Source organism: Armigeres subalbatus, chromosome 3 (genome assembly GCF_024139115.2).
Source record: "Armigeres subalbatus isolate Guangzhou_Male chromosome 3, GZ_Asu_2, whole genome shotgun sequence".
Lineage (NCBI taxonomy): Eukaryota > Metazoa > Arthropoda > Insecta > Diptera > Culicidae > Armigeres > Armigeres subalbatus.
In genome coordinates this window covers 53271432-53292854 of record NC_085141.1, presented here as the reverse complement: position 1 = coordinate 53292854, position 21423 = coordinate 53271432, and the positions used below count along the sequence as shown (strand labels likewise).

General features: G+C 37.3%; 1 protein-coding gene across 4 annotated transcripts in view; it reads right to left on the bottom strand.

Moving 5' to 3' along the window:
• Positions 1–13284: 13284 nt before the first annotated feature.
• Positions 13285–21423, bottom strand: part of LOC134220524 (elongation factor 1-alpha) — a 49205-nt gene continuing 41066 nt past the window's right edge. For all 4 annotated transcript variants that reach the window (XM_062699603.1, XM_062699602.1, XM_062699601.1 and 1 more), the window contains exon 4: positions 13285–15086. In XM_062699603.1, the coding sequence (XP_062555587.1) occupies positions 14727–15086 (360 nt within the window). In that variant the 3' untranslated portion in view covers positions 13285–14726. The remainder of the gene's footprint in view (positions 15087–21423) is intronic.

Sequence of the window (21423 nt, the reverse complement as noted above, 5' to 3'; positions counted from 1 at the left end):
AGATTTTCAATAAAATTTCTCCAATAATTTCTCTTTTTGAATTTTGTAATACGAATAAATTGCGCTTCTGCTTTGCGATATGAAATATAATTTTCTCTAGATCCTACACGACGAAAGGTTTTAAAAGCTTCAGATTTATTTTTCAAGGCAACTGAACAATCTTGATCCCACCAAAATGTAGGACGTTTAATTTTAATTAAATTTGAGTTTAATTTTTTTTCTGTGATTTCATTAAACAACGAATCAAAGTTTTGGAAAAGAAATCATAATTTTCAATAGGAGAAACAGAAGAATCATAATGAATTAAAGATAATGATACAAGATCAGAAAATTTAATCCAATCAACATATTTACATAAATCAGGAATGCACGATTGAATAAATGTATTATTATTAATCGAAGAATGAATTTTAATTAAAATAGGTAAATGATCACTACCACTAGGATCATTGATAATATTCCAAGATGAAATAAACGATAAATTATTGGAGCAAAATGATAAATCGATACATGTATTATGAGCAGGAGGAACTGCAACCCTGGTGAAAGATCCATCATTGAGAATATTCAAATTTAGTTCATCAATTAAATTCATTATCAAATTACCTCTGCCGTCCGATTTGGTACTACCCCAGGATACATTATGAGCATTAAAATCGCCTAAAATATAAAAAGGAGGTGGAACCATATCTAAAATGGATTTAAATTCAGCCAATGAAAACGAACTATTTGGAGGGATATAAATGCAAACAATTGAAAACTCACTATTATTATGTTTGATGGAAACTATAACATATTCAATTTGTGAATTTAGGGATACATTTAAATACTTGAATTGGATACCATTCCTTATACCAATCAAAACACCCCCGTGTGGAATATTTCTATCTTTACGAATAATATTAAAAGACGGAATATAAATATTTTTAGATTCGACTAACCAAGTTTCTTGTAAGCAAAATATGTCTATATTATAATTTTTAATTAATACTTTTAATCTATCTAATTTAGGAATAACGCTATGACAATTCCATTGTAAAATATTCAAGTCAGTGTGGTTAGAAAGAGCCATTAGGAAGAAAAAAAGGAAGAAATGAGGGGACCAAAAGAATTTAGTTTATTAAGTAATGTAGCAACAAAGGGTAAACACTTCTTAATTAGATTACTCCAAAAATCACTGAATCCTAAAATATCAACAATTTCTTCTAAAATACTTAAAATAGAGGACTTTTCATCAACCTTATGGGTTGAATTATTCTGGTGAACATTAGTATTTTGATTGGCATTTGTTTTAGTATCTATTCTTTGAAAACCAGGAATATTACAAGAAACAGAAGAATTATTGAGAGGAGGGAAATTTTTATTAAAGGAAGTAGACGGTTGAGGAATCACAACATCATCATTAAACTTAGATGAAATGTTTGTTTATTTGGGGGAGAGTATGAAAAAAGATTAGAGCTTTCAAAAGAATGATCATTCTCATCATTAGGTAATATTTCAAATTCATTTGTAGAAATAATATCACCAGATGTTTTTAAAATTTCACAGTAAGATTGTTGATTTTTCAACTTTATTTTTTGAACAAATTTTTTTTGATTGTTTTTATAAACAGAACAGTCATTAAATGAAACATGAGAACTTCTACAGTAAATACAAATATTAGAAAGTTTACTGCAATCAGTTGAAATGTGAGGTTCTCCGCATTTTGAACATTTGGGTTTGTTCGAACAAAAATTGGCAGTATGTCCAAACAAAAGACAATGGTTACAATGCATAAGCTTTGGGAAATAAAGTCTTACACGGAACAGTACATTTTTACAAAATCAGGAAGAACAGAACCCGCAAAAGTAATTTTTATACAATTGGAGTGGATATAATTAGTTGTTTTTTCATTAAATAATTGTTTCGATAAACGATAACAATCTAAAACCTGAACTGGAGAAATAGCATGGTTCCTAAAAACTCCAGTACCATGAGTTCTGATGTCGTCACAATTTAATGACTCATCATAAATTACACCATTTATCTCACATGAATCACAAGGTGCATACACCCGATATAAATTGCAAAATAATTTTGATTTAAGGAGGGAATTAGCATCGTCAATAGAACCGAAAACAACTCTTAATTTGATAAGAAAATTATTTTGAGCTTTTTAGTGGAATGTCTTCACTTGTCCTAAGACGAGTTTATACCATCCCATTGAATTCCACCACTTAATTGTATCTTGACAGATACGTATTTCGACCTCAACAGTAAGGCCGTCTTCAGTGTCACGTACTTGACTCGACTTCGTATAAGTCGAGTCAAGTACGTGACACTGAAGACGGCCTTACTGTTGAGGTCGAAATACGTATCTGTCAAGATACAATTAAGTGGTGGAATTCAATGGGATGGTATAAACTCGTCTTAGGACAAGTGAACTCTTAATTTATCTAATGAAATTTTTTTAATCTCCTTAACAGATTTATAAAGTTTGTATACTTCCGCAAAAATAAGCAAAACATTAATAGGTTTATCTTTTTTGCGGAAGTATACAGGATAAGGTCCAACAAAAGTAGATGGACATAATTTTTTTTTTTTTTTTTTCATGTAACCCGTTGGCAGTCTCTCGACTCAAACTCTACTCCGGGTCCATCCCTGTTATTCCCCACGGTAATTAAATTTGCTTCTATGAGCCTCTATTTTAGATCAATAACAGACGTTCCTAAGCCACGTTGCTCAAATGGTCACTGTTTTAGGCCTGATCCAAATAGTTTTATTAAATAGTCCCCTTCAATAACATGATCGCCGTTTTCACCATTATAACTATCACTCATCACTCCAACTTAACACTAGGTCTATTCCCTGTTGATCCGGTGATTAAATTTGCTTCTACGAGCCTCTATTTTTGATCATTAACAGACGTTTCTAAGCTACGTTGGTCAAATGGTCACTGTTAAGGCCTGATTCAAATAGTTTTCTACAAAATAATCCCGGTAGCATCACTTATTATCGTTTTCACCACCATCACTATCATAATTACTATTGTCCCTGTCATCACAAATATCTTATTTACAGTCATGAACACACACACAATGAATCGATCTTCAAAACAGCGCTCTTATATATCATATAAGAACCGACACTTCTACTAGCTTTCATTGGACATGTACCGAATATTTTACATTATTTCTAGTATAATTATAAAATAATTCCCACTTCTAGCACCTCAACTCAATATTGCATTTCATTCTTCATACTCACTGCGAACATGTTCCCATCCCAAATCAACTCTATCTTTTACCTAGCTTCTTCTGTCACTATGTCTACACCACCAATACCAACTTGTGTATTAACCTTTTCACTAACACTTGCATAACCACACAACATCACCATTTTCATATCAACAACCATTTTTTCACAATTTCATCGAGATCAGCAATTATCACTATTATCACTACTATCCCTACTACAATGTTAACGCAAACAAAAAAATTTGCAGTTTCCATCAAACAAATGAAGCTCAAAAAATAATAAGCTTAAAATCTATCGCGAGAGTCAGTTTTATTGTAGATATGATAACAAAGAGAGAAGACTCGAATAGAAGTGCATTTTTAAACAATAATAACGCACTAGATTTTGATAAATATAACTCGTTTAAAATTTATTTTGGAATCTATTTAGTCTATTTACCAGGCCACACTTCAGAAACGTGCGCCCAGCAATTATCAAAAATTCTCAACTTAACAACACCGAATACTGTTGCTATGGGCCTGTTGGTCTTCAAAAGCTTCGAAATCGCCTCCGAATAAAATTCAACAGGTAATAATTTTACAGACATTTCTTGAGCTTTGAATTTTTGATAGGGTTAGGAAGTCTTATTAATCTAGTCATAATTATGTCGAATGTTTCGCACTGTGTTATTATTACTCTGTCTGTCTTAGTTATCTTATGTTTCCTACGTTGTTCAGTTCAATTCTATACTCATTGTAGATTATGTTACGTTTTGATGTCAGTTCATTGTCTCTATTGCTAAAGGTCACCTCCTCTCAGGCGAGTATCCTAGTTCAAGCGTATAAGTAAGTACCGCTTAAGAGTTAAGCAAACGTGAAAAATGCAGAATGTCTTGATGATATTTTCTACTGGTTAATTCCTACCTAGCTATGTTTAAGCGTGGCTACGACTCATCATCATCAGGGAACGCCTCTGAAAAGTATTGCCGCATAGCAGAGATCATTATCACTGATGAAAAGGACCTCTACCTGTCTGCACCACCATTCAAGGCTCCAAGATACGATGTCCGTTGAATAACATGCACATGCATGAAATTAGTGCATCAATGCCAGATTATATGTGACGCGGCACTAAACAAATATAGGCAACATGTGATACCACCAGGACATGATATGTCTTTGGTTGCCATATAAGTGCTAATGGCGTAAGCCCACCCATCGCGGCAAGATAACCTATCCGAGGGGAGGGAGAAATAATGTAAGAAAAATGCTTGAGAATATCATTTCAAGACCAAAGACAAAACTACCCATACGCTGCTGCAAACAAAGACCCAAAGGACGACCCGACGAATCCAACAGCTCTCCCACGCAAACCAACACCATCAGCACGCACGCGAGGGTCTCTGCTGTTGACAGTGCTGGTCCGCGCGAGAGCGCCACCAGACTCCCGAAATCGACACTCGAGCTCGAGTCCCCGCCCACAAAGACAAGTCACTGTTCAAACGAATGTTGCCTTAATTGACTCCCCCATCCCGGGCACAGATTCTTTCCGAAGGATACTCAATATAAGTTCCACCGGGAAGCCAAGCACCAGAGATTGAGGAAAATCAGATAATCCAGCATCAGGCGTCTCGCGTCTGTTATTTAAGCAGAGAAGATGTTATAGGTGATATTCTCAATACGGCCGTTCAGAATGGTTCAGCGGATGTAAATTATGGATCATTATTAGGTCTTGTAATTTTGAACAAAACATTCTGAATACACGCGATAAACTATGAATATTATTATATCGGAGTTTTTATTATTATTTTTTTTTAAACTTTATTAGTGTGTTTTTTTAATTATCGGAGTTTTTAATTAGGGTCGCGAATCAAGTTAAAATACTGATAAGTATAAGTTTATAATTACTACCGACATTGTATTTGTGATCAAAACTGACATTGTGTTTTTAGTTAAAACTCAAGTATACTAAATACGTAACGGAATAAAGTAGTGTTATTAAAAAAAATTATAATAATTTACATTATAAATTCTGATTAATATCAAGATACTGATCCAACATCACATCTTCAAGGGCTCCTCACAACCTACACATTTCATTCAGGCACTTTAGAACGTCCATGTAGTAACTTGTTCACACTTGAAATCTGCCTCGACCAAGTTGGCAGAACGCGCCTTTACCCTTTCTGAACCAAAGGGCAGGGTAAGGTCCAACAAAAGTAGATAGATATAATTTAATACGAAAAGAACTAGAAGATGAAGATGGGATTATAGGAGGGTCAATAGAATCTTCAACTGGGGCATCCCCGTCAGTTTCCATAATTGGAAATCAACGGGGATCAATAATAATAGAATAAAGCAAATAAGAAATAAAATAACGAAAAAATAATAAAATTATACTCAATAAAATCCAAAACAAAAAACGTCAACGATCCACGTGTAAAAACGTCCCAACGCACTAAGGTAAGCACCAGAAGTAGTTCCAATCGCTCCAAGGCAGCCAAATTCCTTCAAAATCCACGGATCTGAAATAAAGAAAAAAAACTGACAGAGCAAAGAAAAAAAACCTTCCAACCCGGTCAAGGCCTACTTACCGAAGATGAGACCAAGTGTTGTATTTAGTCAAGTTGGTGATGTTTAGTCTATGTATTTACTTTCACTCAGGGCGTATTCACGTTAGACCGGCATTACACGCCAACACTCCTCCTCGTGAAGCAGTCCAATCCTTCATTTAATCACGCACGGTTCGGTGGCGACAGCAAACCCATCTCCGACGCAAACTTCCTGATCTTCAAAGGCAGCTAGAGGTTTAGTCAGGACGCCTGCGATCATCTCTTCTAACGGACAATAGCGTAGCTCGATGTCTCCTGCCGCACATCGCTCTTTGGTGTAGTGGTTTCGAATGTCGATATGTTTGGACCTGCGTTCCTGTTCACGGTGTGTCTATGGGGAAATATTATTTTTCGAAAATCAGTATCTCTGAAACACCCACCACGTGAAAGTATATGCTCTCCTATTTCATATAGTGGGTAAACTAAAATGTTCTATCGGGGGATGTTAAAAATAGTTTGAACATTTTATTCAAATTTCATTTTAAAAGTTAAACCAACCCAATGTTCATATTATCAGAACCATATGCCAGTCACAGGACAGATAAGAAATCTATGTTTTCATTTTTCAAACCCCAAATGTTCTCTTTAGCATATGTTTATTCTAGATAGGCTACCACCCAAGAACTCCGCATACCAGATAGGAAATGTATGTTCCACGAAATGTACATATGTTTATCTTAGATAGGATCGGTTCTTAAACATTTTCTATAACGAGTAGAATAAACATTCTCACGATCGGAAATCAGATGCAATTTATGAATTTAGTACTTTTCCATTCGATTTCTTTTTCTTGCAAGTTTGCTTTTTGCATTAGAACTTGAATACATTAGGATAACAGATGGCAGATAAGAGGTCCTTTGGAAAATACAGTTCTGTTTTCACTTCCTAATCGACAAGACGTTTGTCATTCCTTTAGTGAACAATCCAAGTTGCCTTCGAAGAACTTGATTAAATCTCCAGAAAAGCATAGAACCAAATTGCTGGTAACTAGCACTGGAATCCATTCAATCTTGTTCGGAAATTGCAACTCATCCGAAAGATCCGAAAAGATTTCCAAAACGCTTTTAATAGGGGATCTAGAACAATTTTTATTTTTTTCACTATTTTTGGTGCAAACTCCATACAAATCTCAAATGGTAGCCGATCTAACCCCCCAAAAAATGTATGGAAAAATGACCCCCGTATAGTATAGGAAAACCTATACTTTCGTGTAGTGGGTGTTTTAGATTTTTTTAGATTTTTTGAAAACAAAACTCTTCGGACAAACACACCGTGTGTTGTTCAAGTGCTACGAAGTCCATGCAGCCTTTATTGTCTTCGTGAATAACGGTTGCACAATTCTGCTCACCGTCCATTTTGCACAACAGTCGTCGAAGCCAGATCGCCTGCTGCTATCTAGTCTACCTATCGGAGACTAGATAGGGCTACATACTCGGCCCCATGTGGTAACATTACTCTGCAGATACCCACTGTATGATTTGCGGTCGTTGGTATCACCAGTCCAGTCGGCGTCACAGTAACCCGTCAAACTCCGTTCCGACTCCTCTGCCTCCGACTTCAGACCATAAGGCTATCTGACGTTTTATCATCTTTCTCTTGCACGCGCACGGGAAGGATAGGATTTGTTTTCATACGGAAACGCTTCGGAAGCGTTTCCGTATGAAAACAAACCCTATCCCGGCTGTGCGCGTGCAAGAGAAAGATGATAAACGTCCAGGGAATCAATATTCGGGCAACGCCTAACAATATACTCTTTGTCATCAACAGGGTTTGTTACTGACAAACGCACCTAGCGACAAACCTTTATCCGAACCCGATCACAATATGACAAGAATCATTTGCCTCGCATGCTCTTAAATTTCCGAGAATACGATGCTAATTTTGTAATCATTGTTCGATTCTCGAATATTTCCATAAAAGCAGAAACTATGATAGCATAAAACTGAAATTTACTGTAGAAATAATGCAAAATAACGGGTTGAAAAGTTAGCAACAAGATTGTCTTCTTTTTTGTTGCTGACAAAATTTTTCGGATCTTTGTCATTATTATCTCCGACAAAAACAAAGCTTTGTCGTTGGTTCGCTTTTGTCGCTTGTTTCGCACGCGCATTCCATAAAAATTGATTCCCTGTAAACGTCAGATAGCCTTATAGTCCTTCGTGTACATCAAGTGCCGAAAAATCCGTTTAGCTTCAAGCCAGTCCGCCTCCGTCAGGCAGCCTACTCTGCGGCTCAGGATTCCAACACTAGCCGCAATGTCCGGCCGAGTATTTGTCGCAAGGTACAGAAGTGATCCGATTAGATTATGATATTCTACGTTGTTCTTCGGCTCTCGTTCCTAATCTTGAAGTACCCTTCTTCGCCGCCGACATTTTTGCATCGGCGCGCCACTGTTTGAAATTTGCCAAGCCGCTGATCTATAATATTTCACGCCGATTCAAATTTGTAGAAGTCCACAGAATTCTCCCGGTCATTCCAAAGATTCAATGGAAATTCAGATAGATATACCACAGACAAACATACGTAACAGCTATGACAATTTGTTATAAAATCCATCGCCCATTTACTTTACTACCATGTTGCACCTCGTGCATGTTGCACGAAATAAAGTTTAGTACGACAATGTCAACAAAAGGCGCTAGTGTGAGATGTCAAATACAAAGGTATACGATGTGCGCGCCCTTGGATGTGGAACTCACAAGCAATTGAATTTAAAACGACCGTTGAGCTCATGGTGGATGGGAATTTCATCAGTGTTACGTCTGTTTGTCTGTGGATATCCATACGTGATGTTGTGAAACTGAAACTGAAGAGAATTTCTCGTGAAAATACGTGAAAATGGTTTCCTTGAAAATTCCATAAAAAATTCTGTCGGAATTTCGGAAAGCTCACCGTAAAAACTAAGGCTGAAACCCATTTGGCCGAAAGGTGTTTGTCCGGATATGTATGTAATATGACGGAACAAGCAATTTGGTTTCGCTTAATTAGCCGAAAATGTCAGAGAGTCATAAGAAAAATATGCAGAATAGTTCCTTTGGTCAGGCCTGGTAGCGAGTCACTTTTTAGGTCACTATTTTGAGTGAAGTCACTAAAAAGTCACTATTTGCATCCAAAAGTCACTAAAGTCACTATTTTTCGGAAAATGGTCACTAAACTCACTATTTTTGCATTGCCTTGGAATGAAGTTCGAAATAAAAATCATTTGTGCCTACTATTATTATAAGCCAAATCAAATGTAAATCTGGTATTAAATTTGGGAAATATGCACCAAAAAATTTCAAAGTATGTTTCTGAAAATCGTGAGGTTATTTCCGATTCCTGTCAACTATGATCTTTTTCTTCACGGCACGAATGGAATTTGTTAAAGTGCGAAAGGCTGACCTCAAGTATAGAGTACGGAAATGAGGAATATTGGAACCAGAACCACGTCTGTTTGTGAGCGTTAATACACTCCGGTGACAAGATAGTAGACATCCTCAGTTTTATCACATGACAATCAGATTTGATGTTTCTCAACGTCACACTGAGGAGTATTGCAGCCAAATCCTGACCAAAAATCAAAAACATTTTCTTTAATTTCCAAATCATTTTTCATTTTTGTACTTTCAAATAGTAATACTAATTTGCCATAGGATTTTTGGAACAATATTGATTACTTCTAAGCAATGCTGCCTGTCAAAACAACCCTATAATGTAATGTTAGTTTAATCGCAAATGTGCATGAAAAAATGTTCACGTATAATCATGTTTTTCTTGGATTATAATAATTTCCATGATAAAAATCAATATAGGGGAACTGCTCCTGGAATTCATCTCATGGCTCCGATATTCATCCTATAAAAAACAAAGCAATAGAAAGCAATTTGATTTGTTTCTTATTTTTGTGATTTTTTCCAGCAGTGAGCACGCATGTTGACAAAAAGAAGCGTCGAAATTAGTGCTGAATTTCTTTGTTTCGCGATGAGATGAATATATGTTCAGTGAGACGGAGATCGGAACAGTTCCCCTAGGTATGAATAAAGAGGGTAAGTAAAACGTTTTTAAACATGATTCAATCAGAAACCGTTTTCAGCTGATCTTTAATCCTGATATTAATTTTTACATTTTTACTATGCATAATATGTTTCACAAAATAAAACTTTCGATTGGGTCCCAAACCCGTCCAAGCAATGAAATTGTCAGTGTTAGAAAGATTGAAGTTTCCTCAATAAGCTCCTCAAGAAACATTTCATGCATCCTCACGCAATCGTGACTTATTTTTATTTCAATTAGTGAAATTTGCAAAAATAGTTGTACATAAACAATTAAATAATCATAGTTTAGAGCAACAAAGCTCACAAAAATTATGTTTCGTTTTCAAGTAATAGTTAGACTTAAATTAACACACCGATACATAAGAAGCATACGCATTTTTGGGATGTAAAATGTTACCGCCGCCGAGGGTTACAATGGGTCAAATGGGGGTGAGAATGGGTCACTGTTCCAACTACATATGTAGAATGCTTGTAGAAGAGATTTAAAGTTTCTGAGGTCAAGAAAACTGTATTATAGGACACCTTTTTTACACGATTTTGTTATCAGACCTCCACACTGTCGGTGAGAGCGTTGACCCATTCTCACCCAAAGACCCAGACCCATTGTCACCCCAGACGAAGGTATTAACAAATAAAGCGATTGCATTGCATTCCGTATATATTGAATCCGCTCCGGGGACTTTAATGTTGTCCTATGGCAAATTTATATAGTCGAAGTAAATAAACAAAGTACATCTTTTCGAAAAATTTAGTAAGTAATAATCAAAGAATGAAGATTAACATAAGAAAGATCATACACACAGCACACAACAGATTTTATTCTTGAAGATTAGCGGACCCAGAGGTGGGCACCACCCGTCGCAAGCACTGAGTTCTTACGCCAAGTGGTGCTCTATCAAATATCAATAACTTACCCTGCCAGTGATAATACTTCACGTGCTTCACTGCTAGATTGATGCAAAGAGCATTGAAAAATTACACATTTTAAAATTAAAGTTTATTAAAGTTTATGGATTTCTAGAGATCATGTTTTTGTTGGATTTTTAAAATTTTCCTCTGCCACGTCGAGCTCAAAATCTCAGAAGCTTCATTTAAATTTGTTATTCAACCATAGTTTAATAGCGGGTCAAATCGTACATTTAAAATCTCTTCATTATTTTAATAACTTTATATTTTTCAAACAAATGGTCCTACAAAAGATTTATAAGCTTTGTGAGTCCGAAAAAATTGTCGTCTGGGAATCTATTCGAATATTTTATATCATTCTATACAATAATGTTGTTGTAATTATCAACATAATGTTGTAACCCAACTTGTAACTCACTACCCGTTCCCGAGACGCCGGGTAGATACCATCTCGTGGTGTGGAACGTAACATGAGGTACCACGGTCACATTCCTAGCTTCTGGCTGATCTAACGAATACCATCCTCAATATCCAACTCCGTGGTACTTATGAAAGTGTCGCAGAACGTCTTTCCTTGATTTCTGATAGCATCCTAGAAAAGGCTTTCGGAAATAAAACCTTAATTTGCAATTTAGGAATAATACCGTAACAATGCTAATGCTGCTAAGGGAAGATCCATGAAGTACGTCACGCAAAAATTGGCGATATTAAACCCCCCCTCCCCCATTCGTCACACTTTTTGTATTAAACGTCTAAAATTTTTGTTTGAGTCATCACGGTGCTCGGAACCCCCTTCACCCTAGAGAGAGAGGGAGAGAGAGAGAGAGAGAGAGAGAGAGAGAGAGAGAGAGAGAGAGAGAGAGAGAGAGAGAGAGAGAGAGAGAGAGAGAGAGAGAGAGAGAGAGAGAGAGAGAGAGAGAGAGAGAGAGAGAGAGAGAGAAAGGGTGCGTTATGCACTGACCCCCCTTTGAAGCATAATATTTTCGATATTTTCGACCTATTATTTCGGGTTAACAGCATTTTCAGTTAAACGACCTGTTCATGCGGAGCACTGAATCCCTACCCCAACATGTGCGACATCTGGATTTGGTTCTAAACTGTAAACAACAAGGCAATTTTTATGCACACTTTTGTTTTCGATATTTTATCAAAACAAAACACTCAAGCATGCAGCAATATAACGATGAAGTATGCTTCAGATACCTGCTTGATTATAGGGACTCGAAAAAGAATGTATTTGCAGTAACTAACCGAATATAAAATGTTCGCATTAACGATTGCGCCCTAATGCCGGTTCTAAGCTTCGATGCAGAGTACACGAGCTTTGTTCGCCAGTGACAGGAGGCCCTTGGGGCTAACAACTTGTTTGGTCAACTTACCATCGTTTGGCCGAAATACATTTGGCGGAAAACCATTTGTTCAAATGATAATTGACCGGTAGCACGTTAAGCCGAAATTCATCTAGCCGAATTCCATTTGTCCGAAACGGTTATCAACGGTTATTTGTCCGAAACGGTTTGGCCGAAAATGTCATTTGACCGAAAGCAACATCCGAAGGGACATTCGGTCAAACAACGGGAAGTGACGATTAGGCGGAAGTCACTAGGCCGAAAAGTTGTTTGGACTAATATATCTTTTGGCCGCGGTCCGAATTCCTGCTTATTGTAATTCGCCCGCTGTCCTTATCGAGAAAATGGTAAGCTTTATGTTGATTGGAGTAGCCTATAGGCTAAGGAGGGCCCCAACCAACATGACGGAAATGATTTACAAAATGGTTTTTAGCTCAACATGTGAGAAATAAGTAACACAACAAGAGCGAGAACCTCTACAATCGTGTTTAGTATTTTTCAAAGGCGGTAAATTTTTATTTTTCACCGGTGGCGCTGTATAAATTTCTACCGATTTTTTTGTGCTGTTCAGCAATTACGGATTTAATGATTCGTTCAGTAAAAATAAGTTAACGTCAGAATAATCAACATATTTTTTTTATACCGAGAATCGAGAATTTGTTACTAACAAACGTCGTTGTTACAAACGAATGTCTAACTAAAAAACTAGAATTCCAGGAAAAAAAGAAATTTTGCAGTTAAAACTCGACAAACAAAATACCGAACATTGAAATGCTGGAACAAGTGTGTTTAGTGCTGCGAGTATAACGCTTTTTACGGCTTACGTAAGCACTGTACTGCCGGTGGACGCATAATTGTCCCATGTTTGGTGGGATTCTGGGATTATGCGTCCATCGGCAGTGTAGATCCAAGTACATTCAGGCGGAAACGGAATTAGTTCTATATAAAATTGTAATTTAACCGGTAGCCCTTTACGGATACTTTATAGGATATAAAGCGTGGACGTTAAGAAGATACTTAAAAATGCATTCGGGGTTTTCAAGCAAAATGTGCTGCGTACAATATTCTGCCGAAACGCAGAAAATGACGTTTGTCGCAGACTCGAATAGTGTCAATGTCATTATAGAGGTATTTTCCAAGAATTTCGGCATTAAATAATCACGCACTGTTTTCAAGCCTTATCTTGATTTTTATTGGCATTTTTCCCATTTTTAATAGTAGTATTTTTTCATTTAGTATGCTTGCTTGCACATTGTTGTATCCATGCGTATGGTTTCTTTGACGTTTGAATTTTCTTTACGAAAAATTATCTGTTCTTGTGTAATTGTGTTTTTTGTCTGTATTATGAACGTGAGCATTGTATGGTTGATGAAAAAGTGCATCCTCTGGATCTGGTCTCGAGTGGTGCGTTGCACACTGCTCTGAACACGATCAAGGTTCGACACTTGAAGAAAATGTGCGTGAAATTGATAGACACGATGATTTTGAAAAGCCACATTTAGCGCAGCATAATTTTTTTTGTTTGCCATGCAAGAAAGGAACGGGTGTCTTTTATGCTTCAGTTCCATCAGTTTGAAAATCATATTTTCGGGTTCCTCTTCGTTGAAAATAAGATCGGTAGATATCACATAAATTGTTTGCAGAAAACAATCAGCCAATTTCTCGTCCATCTCCGTAATAAATCACTCTTTATTTAGTTCTCTCTCGCTTTTCTCATCAGCAAATGATCACTGGGAACATAATGTAGATGATGTCTTTTAAAAACTACATAGAATTATTATGCCTAAAACACAGTAATGTGTGACTTAAAAGTTAAAATCATTTCATAATCTTTGGTATCATACGATCGTATCATGACCACATGGTCGCGAAATTAGTAGAACGAACTAAACTAGCAGTAGTAGTAGTAGTAGTAGTGAGTATGAGGAGCAGAGTGTTGGAGATAATGGAGAGAAGAAGATACTCAACAGTAGTGCAGATGGCGATCGCAATGGAAATGTTGGCGGCTTTTGTTCGTTCCAAATTGTTGGCGTAATCTTCTTTCCTTCGAAATGCTTTTCTATGGTGGTAGAATAAATTAGTCTTCTTTGCAGATGATGTTGACGATGGAGATGGGTAGTGACCATTGCTGCTGCTATTGTTCATTTGGGAGTTAGAGGCAAGAACAGATGATAGGGACGACACGGAAGTCAGCTGATTGAAGCAAGACAATAGGGTTGATGGCAATGATGATGAACGTGTTGTTGTTGTTGTTTCTGCTGTGGTTATTTTAGCAAAGTTACCAATAAAATCCTCTATGCACCAGCCGGCCTGAATTTTTTTGTAAGTTTTCTTTAAATTATTACGATTATTTTTAAGTTGTAGTTTAAGATTAATATTATTTCTTAAATTATTATTTAATAATAATGGATGATTTCTATTGAAGCCAACCGTTGACCGGATTGCGCACTCAATAAAAGTCCACATTCGGGCATCATTATTCAATAATAATAATGTTGAGAATTGTTTTGGTTTTATCTTTGTAGTAGTAGTGGCAAAACTAGTGATGTTCTTGCTAGCAGTGCTATTGGCTACCACTACTACTGTATTCGGATGTTCCTGTGTCTCTAGTTATTTCTTCTTCTGGGCCTTCTCGGCGGCTTTGGTTACTTTACCACCGGTGGCCTCTTTGAAGTTTACAGATTTAATGACCCCGACGGCGACCGTCTGACGCATGTCGCGCACGGCGAAACGTCCCAACGGTGGGAACTCCTGGAAACTTTCGACGCACAGCGGCTTGCTTGGCACCAGGTTGACGATGGCCGCATCACCGGACTTGATGGATTTGGGATTCTCCTCGGTGACCTTGCCGGAACGACGGTCGCACTTCTCCTTGATTTCGGCGAACTTACACGCAATATGAGCGGTGTGGCAATCGAGAACCGGAGTGTATCCATTGGCGATTTGGCCGGGGTGGTTCAGGACAATGACCTGAAGTGAGAATAGAGAAAATGGAATGTTTAGTATTAGGGATTATTGGCTATTTAAATTGATTATAAGGTACACTGGGGGAAGTGTACAAAGGGGGTTAGTGCAAAAATCGACTCGAAAAACTGTAATAGAACGTATCCCTAAGTTTTCACCACACCATTACATTATGCTGAAATATGCGCCTCCGCGCCACGCTGCCGCCGCTGACAATTTTCGGCATGCCGCTATCGCAAACATTTTTGCATCGGCGCGTCGCCATTGAAATTTATCACGCCGGTGGTTTATAAATTTCCGGATCAATATAAATAACGCCGATTCTAATTTGAAGAAATCTGCAGATTTTTCCGTAGATTTTCATAGATCTTTTGAATATCTCGTTCGTTGAAACTCCAGAGATTTTTTCGTGGAAAAACCCATGATTTTCTTTAACATTTCATACAATTTCCCGTTGAAATTTCGAAGATCTCTCCGAGAAAACTACGCAAAACTTCGAGTGTAAATTTCGAACGATTTTCGATTTTCCATTGAAATAAATAAAAAGATGGCGTCGATATCGAATTTAAGAACGAAGAAAAGTCGTTTGGAGGGAAGCCATTTTGCCGAAGACCATAACCCAACAAAAATTGGAGGTGAAGAAAGCGTTTATATGACCAAAAATAATCTTCTATAGCTTATATAGCTAAAATTGTTTGTTGGGAAGGCTGAAAGTTCTTCTTCTTCTTCTTATTGGCATTACATCCCCACACTGGGACAGAGCCGCCTCGCAGCTTAGTGTTCATTAAGCACTTCCACAGTTATTAACTGCGCGGTTTCTAAGCCAGGTTACCATTTTTGCATTCGTATATCATGAGGCTAACAAGATTATACTTTTATGCCCAGGCTGAAAGTTGTTTGGCCTAATATGTCGTTTGACCAAACAAAGCATTCAGGGATTCAGCCACCCATCTAGTCTGAAAGTATCGTTCGGTAGAAATGGTCATTTTGCCAAAAAAAAAAAAACGTTCGGCAGAAAATGTCGTTTGGCCGAAATGGTTGTTTTGCAGAAAGGACATTTTCGGGCCAAATGGCACTTCCTGATAAAACGACCATTTCTACTAAACGGCATTTTCGATAAATGATCTATTCGGTCAAATGATTTTTTCGTTCAAACGACTTTGGGCTTAAAATATTATTCGGCCAAGTGGCATTCTAATAAATAGCTTCGGCCAAACGACAGGTTGGGCTACTTAGTCTTAGTCGAAAGCAACAAGGCCGGAATGTATATTTGTCGGAATGTATATTTTGCTGTATATGTCATTTGGCCGAACGGCCAAACGCGCTGTTAGAGAAGAGAGCTTTTTCGGCCAAATTACCTGTTCGGCCCTGGGAGGGAGAAACAGATTCGAAAATTGTGTGTGTGTCAAGATGAGCCGAAATCTAGCTGTCAGTGTGAGCCGAAAACGAAAATCCAGACAAGAAATTTTTTGAAGGCAATATAACAACAATAACACGCAAAACAAAATTTAGTCTTTTCAGGTGGCGCCTGTATTGACTGTTTTTTCTTGTTGAAAATTTACTTGTTGCATGACGACAGTATATATTTAATTTGATGTGTACTATCGAGAGCTCCCTCCCAGGTTCGCCCATATATTGCTTTGGCCAAATGAAACGGTCGTAGCGGCCAAATACAATTCGGCTTAATGACTTTCGGCCTAACGTATTATTTGATCAAATGGATTCCCACCAAATGATTTTTGGCCAAACGACCCTTCCTCTTTTTTAATAATTTTTCATTGAATTTCCGAAGAACTTCTTATGGACAATACGAAGAATTTTCTGTACATATAAATCCAAAGAAATTCCTTCAAAACTCCGAAAAAAATACAACGAAAATCTGAATAGTTTTAGTTAAAATTAGGGGGAAACTTATCCTGGAAATTTCGAAGAATTTTCCATAGAAATTTAAAAAAAAATCCAATGATTTTTCTATGAAAATTTCGAACAATTTGCCGCTCAAATACATTTTTTTTGTTGATATCCACATTTTGAACAATCTTCCATAGAAACTGAAGAATTTTTTGTTTTTTGAATTTCAAAAAAAATACGTTAGATATTCCGATATGTAAATGGAATGATGGGAACAGAATGTCTTGTGACAGAGAAAGTAGTGAAAAAATTTACAAATATGCGACGTTAGTGTGCTAGCCATATTCTTGTATGCATGAAATATTCCATTAGGTTGGGATTTTTTGTACCAACACTCAAGTTGTGTACATTCAAAGTTAATTGCCTATGTTCCGGGTTAAGCCACCCGGAGTGGGAATTAATAACTATGTCTGAAACTCGATTATGCATTTGCACAACATATGATAGATTTAGTTCGGAAAAGGTATTGAAGGGTAACCACTCCCTTCAGCGGGGTTTGATTCCACTAAATCAGTACGCTAGACAGGTGCTTTCCCTACTAAGCTACGAAGGGACCGAAGGAGTTGGGTCGGCATTTACCTGTCAAACTTGACAAGGCCTTGACTAAGACACTGTAATTCTGTTTACACAGATTAGCTAAATTGTCCAATAAAGAGGACCAATAAAGTCTATTGATGCTTCAGTGCGGGCTAACTCATCAGCCAATTCGTTTCCAGCTATGGAAGAATGGCCAGGTACCCATATAAGGTGTAACGTATTCACTGAATTCAGTTCCTCAATTTGAGGTCGACATGCGATTACTAACTTCGACCTTGAGTTGGCCGAAGCGAGAGCTTTGATAGCTGCTTGGCTATCTGAACAGAAGTATATTACTTTGCCCATAATGTGTTTCTGCAGTGCCCTACATACATAATGGCAAATATTTCTGCTTTAAAGACAGTGCAGTGTCTACTCAGAGAGTGGGACTGTTCCAATCTCAGCCTACGCGAGTACACACCTGCACCCGCTATACCGTTGAAGAGGGAGCCGTCCGTGTAACAAACAATGCTGTCCGACATACTTCTCTCCAAATTAGAGGTGTGCGCCGCCGCGCCACGCCGCCTCCACCGACATTTTTGCATCGGCGCGCCGCCGTTTCAAATTTGTCATGCCGCTGATCTATAATTTTCTACGCCGATTGAAATTTTCAGTGGAAACTCCAAAGATTCAGTGCAATTCCATATAATTTCCTGATAGATCTCTACAACATCACGTTGAAACTCCAGAGAATTTTTCGTGAAGATACCAATTATTTCCATGAAAGTTACGTACAATATCTTGTTGAAATTTTGAAAAGCTCTCCGTAAAAACGTTGAAATTGAACTTTTGAACAGAAAAGAGTCGTTCGGCAGAAAGCCACAAGGCTAAAAGTTGTTATGCCGAATATGTCGTTTAACCGAAAAGACTATTTGGTAGAAGCCTTCCCGAGCAAACCGATAACTTTTTTTTAATGTTGTGAAATCATCGATTATGTTTACTTAATTTGATATCTTTTTGGTCGTTTTAATGGTTAAAATAACAAAACGTTATAGCAGAAATATCTTACTGTGACATTCAATCATAAACTATTCCTGCTGTCGATGAGAGCAAATCGAAAACTAATTTTGATATTGGTTTCCGATAGTTCGATGTCATATCATTCAATTTAGTAATCTACAGCAAAATGAGATCAAAATATGTAATCAATCATAATGTTTTATACATATTTGGAAACGAATTATGACTCAATTTGATGTCAAAATCAAAATATGTTTTCATTGATCTCATTATGTTTTCAGACTTCGCTAGGATATCTAGCCTAATGTCAGAGAATATTTTTATTTTCACCTCAAAGCTTTAACGAAAGATTTCCAGTTTTTCCAGAATAGTTAATCGAAAATTATTTTCAGATTTTCCACGGAAACTACTTTCAAGTATCGAGTACTCTTTGGAATTACCCAATCTAGATTATATAAGACAGTTAGTTTTTTATCCTTTATTAGAGTGATTTTTTCGCAGGGAGAAGTTCATCACTAACCGGCTAGTTTGGCATAGCCAACTTTAAATCATAAAAAAATGCTCGGAATTTTTGAGGATTTTTTTGGATTTCTTCAGAAAATTCTTTCTATTTTCGATTAGAAATTCTTGGTAAGTTCCGTTTGCTCTACCAGGTTGTGCGGCCGAAACGATCATTGGCCAAAAATGCCATTTTGCAGAAATAGTTTTTTGACAGAATGGGCCATTTGGCCGAAAAAGCCATTTACTCCTACGGGTAATACGGCCAAATTTCAATGACTGATCCTCGTACTGAACGGGTAATACGGTCAGAAATGGCCATTTGTTTGGCGAAAAGGTATTTTTGTCTATTGACCATTGAACAAAATTTCGTGGCCTCTCTATTTTTAAGTCGATACTGGCCCTTAGGCCAAAAGACATCTAACCAGGTATCAATTAGCAAAACTAAACGTTTTACGGAAACTGTTATCAGGTCAAAACTGGTTTCACCGAAAATGTAGTTTGGCCGAAAGCAATGACTATGGCAATCTATTTGGCTGAATTTGCCGTTTGGATGAAAAAGTCGTTTGACCGAATATAGATCATTTGACCAAAAATGCCGTTTGGAAAAAAAATAACATTCTGTAGAAAGAGCCATTTGGCCCAAAAATGTACTTTTTGCAACCTTCTTTGAAAAGTGTTGTTCAGCTGAATTGATCATTTTGCCAAAAATACGTTTATCCGAATATCAATTCGGCTTAATGGCATTTGGTTAGATGGCTTTTGGCTCAAAGGCCAGTATCAACTTAAAAAGTAGAGGTTACGAAATTTCGAAAATTATTACGAAAATTATTAGGCCAAATGGATGGATATTTTGGATTAAATTACCCGTTCAGTTATTGACATTTGGCCGTACCTATAACCTGTTGGCCTAAACTATATTTTCGGACAAATATTCCATTCTGCCAAACGACCATTTCGGCCAAACTTTATTTTTGGGCTGATGACCTATTCGGCCAAACGACCTGTTAGGGCAAACGACTATTTGGGCCAAATTACCAGTTCGGCCGTGTGTCGCTTGCGGCCAATGGGATTTTCCAACAATTTCTTATGGACAATACTTTAGTCGTTCGATAACTGCAACATGTTTTCGTTTCAGTTAGCCAATGGCGTTGGATAACTGCGACGCATTCAAGACGGCAAACAATTGTCAGACGGCATCAGAATAGAAGTGCACTTGATTATATAGCGCTATGCAGCTATCATCGACATTGACATCGTTTTGAAGCTCAGCTGTCCGATAACTGCAAAACTGATGTAACTATCGAAATGCTGTTAAAAGCATTGCAGATAAATTACTTTCAGTTATCGAACGTCTAATGTACAAAGAATTTCCCGTAGAAACGCAATAATTTCGAACAATTTTTCGTGGAGACATTTTGAACAATCCTCCACGGAAATTCTAAAGAAGTTTCCGTCAAACTTTCGGACAATTTCTCGTGAACATTCCAGAGATTTTTTCTTGAAAACTCTTTAGTCTCCCGCAGAAATTCGTAAAAAATTACTGTTTTATTGTTGGCCATGCCAAGCTAGCCGTCTTTATTATTCTAGACTGAGAATGCCAACGATTAAACACCCATACAATCTCCTACAATTATCAAGAATTTTCTGTGAAAATTTCGAAGAATACTCAACAGAAATTCAACAGGAACTTTTCGTAAAGTTTTTCCTGTAGAAGTTAAGAACATTTTTTTGTAAAAATTCTGAAGTTTCTCATGCAAATTGCGACGATTTTTCTGCTGAAATTCCAAACAATTTTATTTGGGAATTACAAAGACCTTCTCTTGGTAATTCCAAAGATTGCTAGAAAATATTTTCCAAATTATGGAAAAACTTAAAGATTTTTCTGGAGAAGTTCATTAGATTTTTCATGCGAAATTCAAAAGATTTTTCAAGACATTAAACTTGAAAATATCCCGAAAAAATGCAAAAAAAAAATCTTAGAAAATCGTAATGAAAAAATCGCCACGCCGATTCACGCCGCCGCCGCCGCCGACGAATATCGGACCGGCGCACACCTCTACTCCAAATAGCCCAATGTCCTCTCATCCCGCGAGGGGAATTGTGTTGAAAATGTCCTATAAGGAAAACTACTAGCGAGTGTGAGATCACTTGGAGCGAGGACAGTTCTGTCCCAATCAACCATGAGCTGTAACAGCAAAGTGTGTGTAGGTAGAACTGCGGTTTACAGGATTCTCTCCCATGAAACCGAGAAACCATAATCGGTAACACGCAGAGATATGGCCATTTTCGTGAAAACGGTACGGGATTGGCCATACACCCTGAACAAGTGTCACTTTCGCAGAACACCCGGAACCTGTTACAAATTGGCCAGAGAGTCTTACAGTCCTCAAAATGT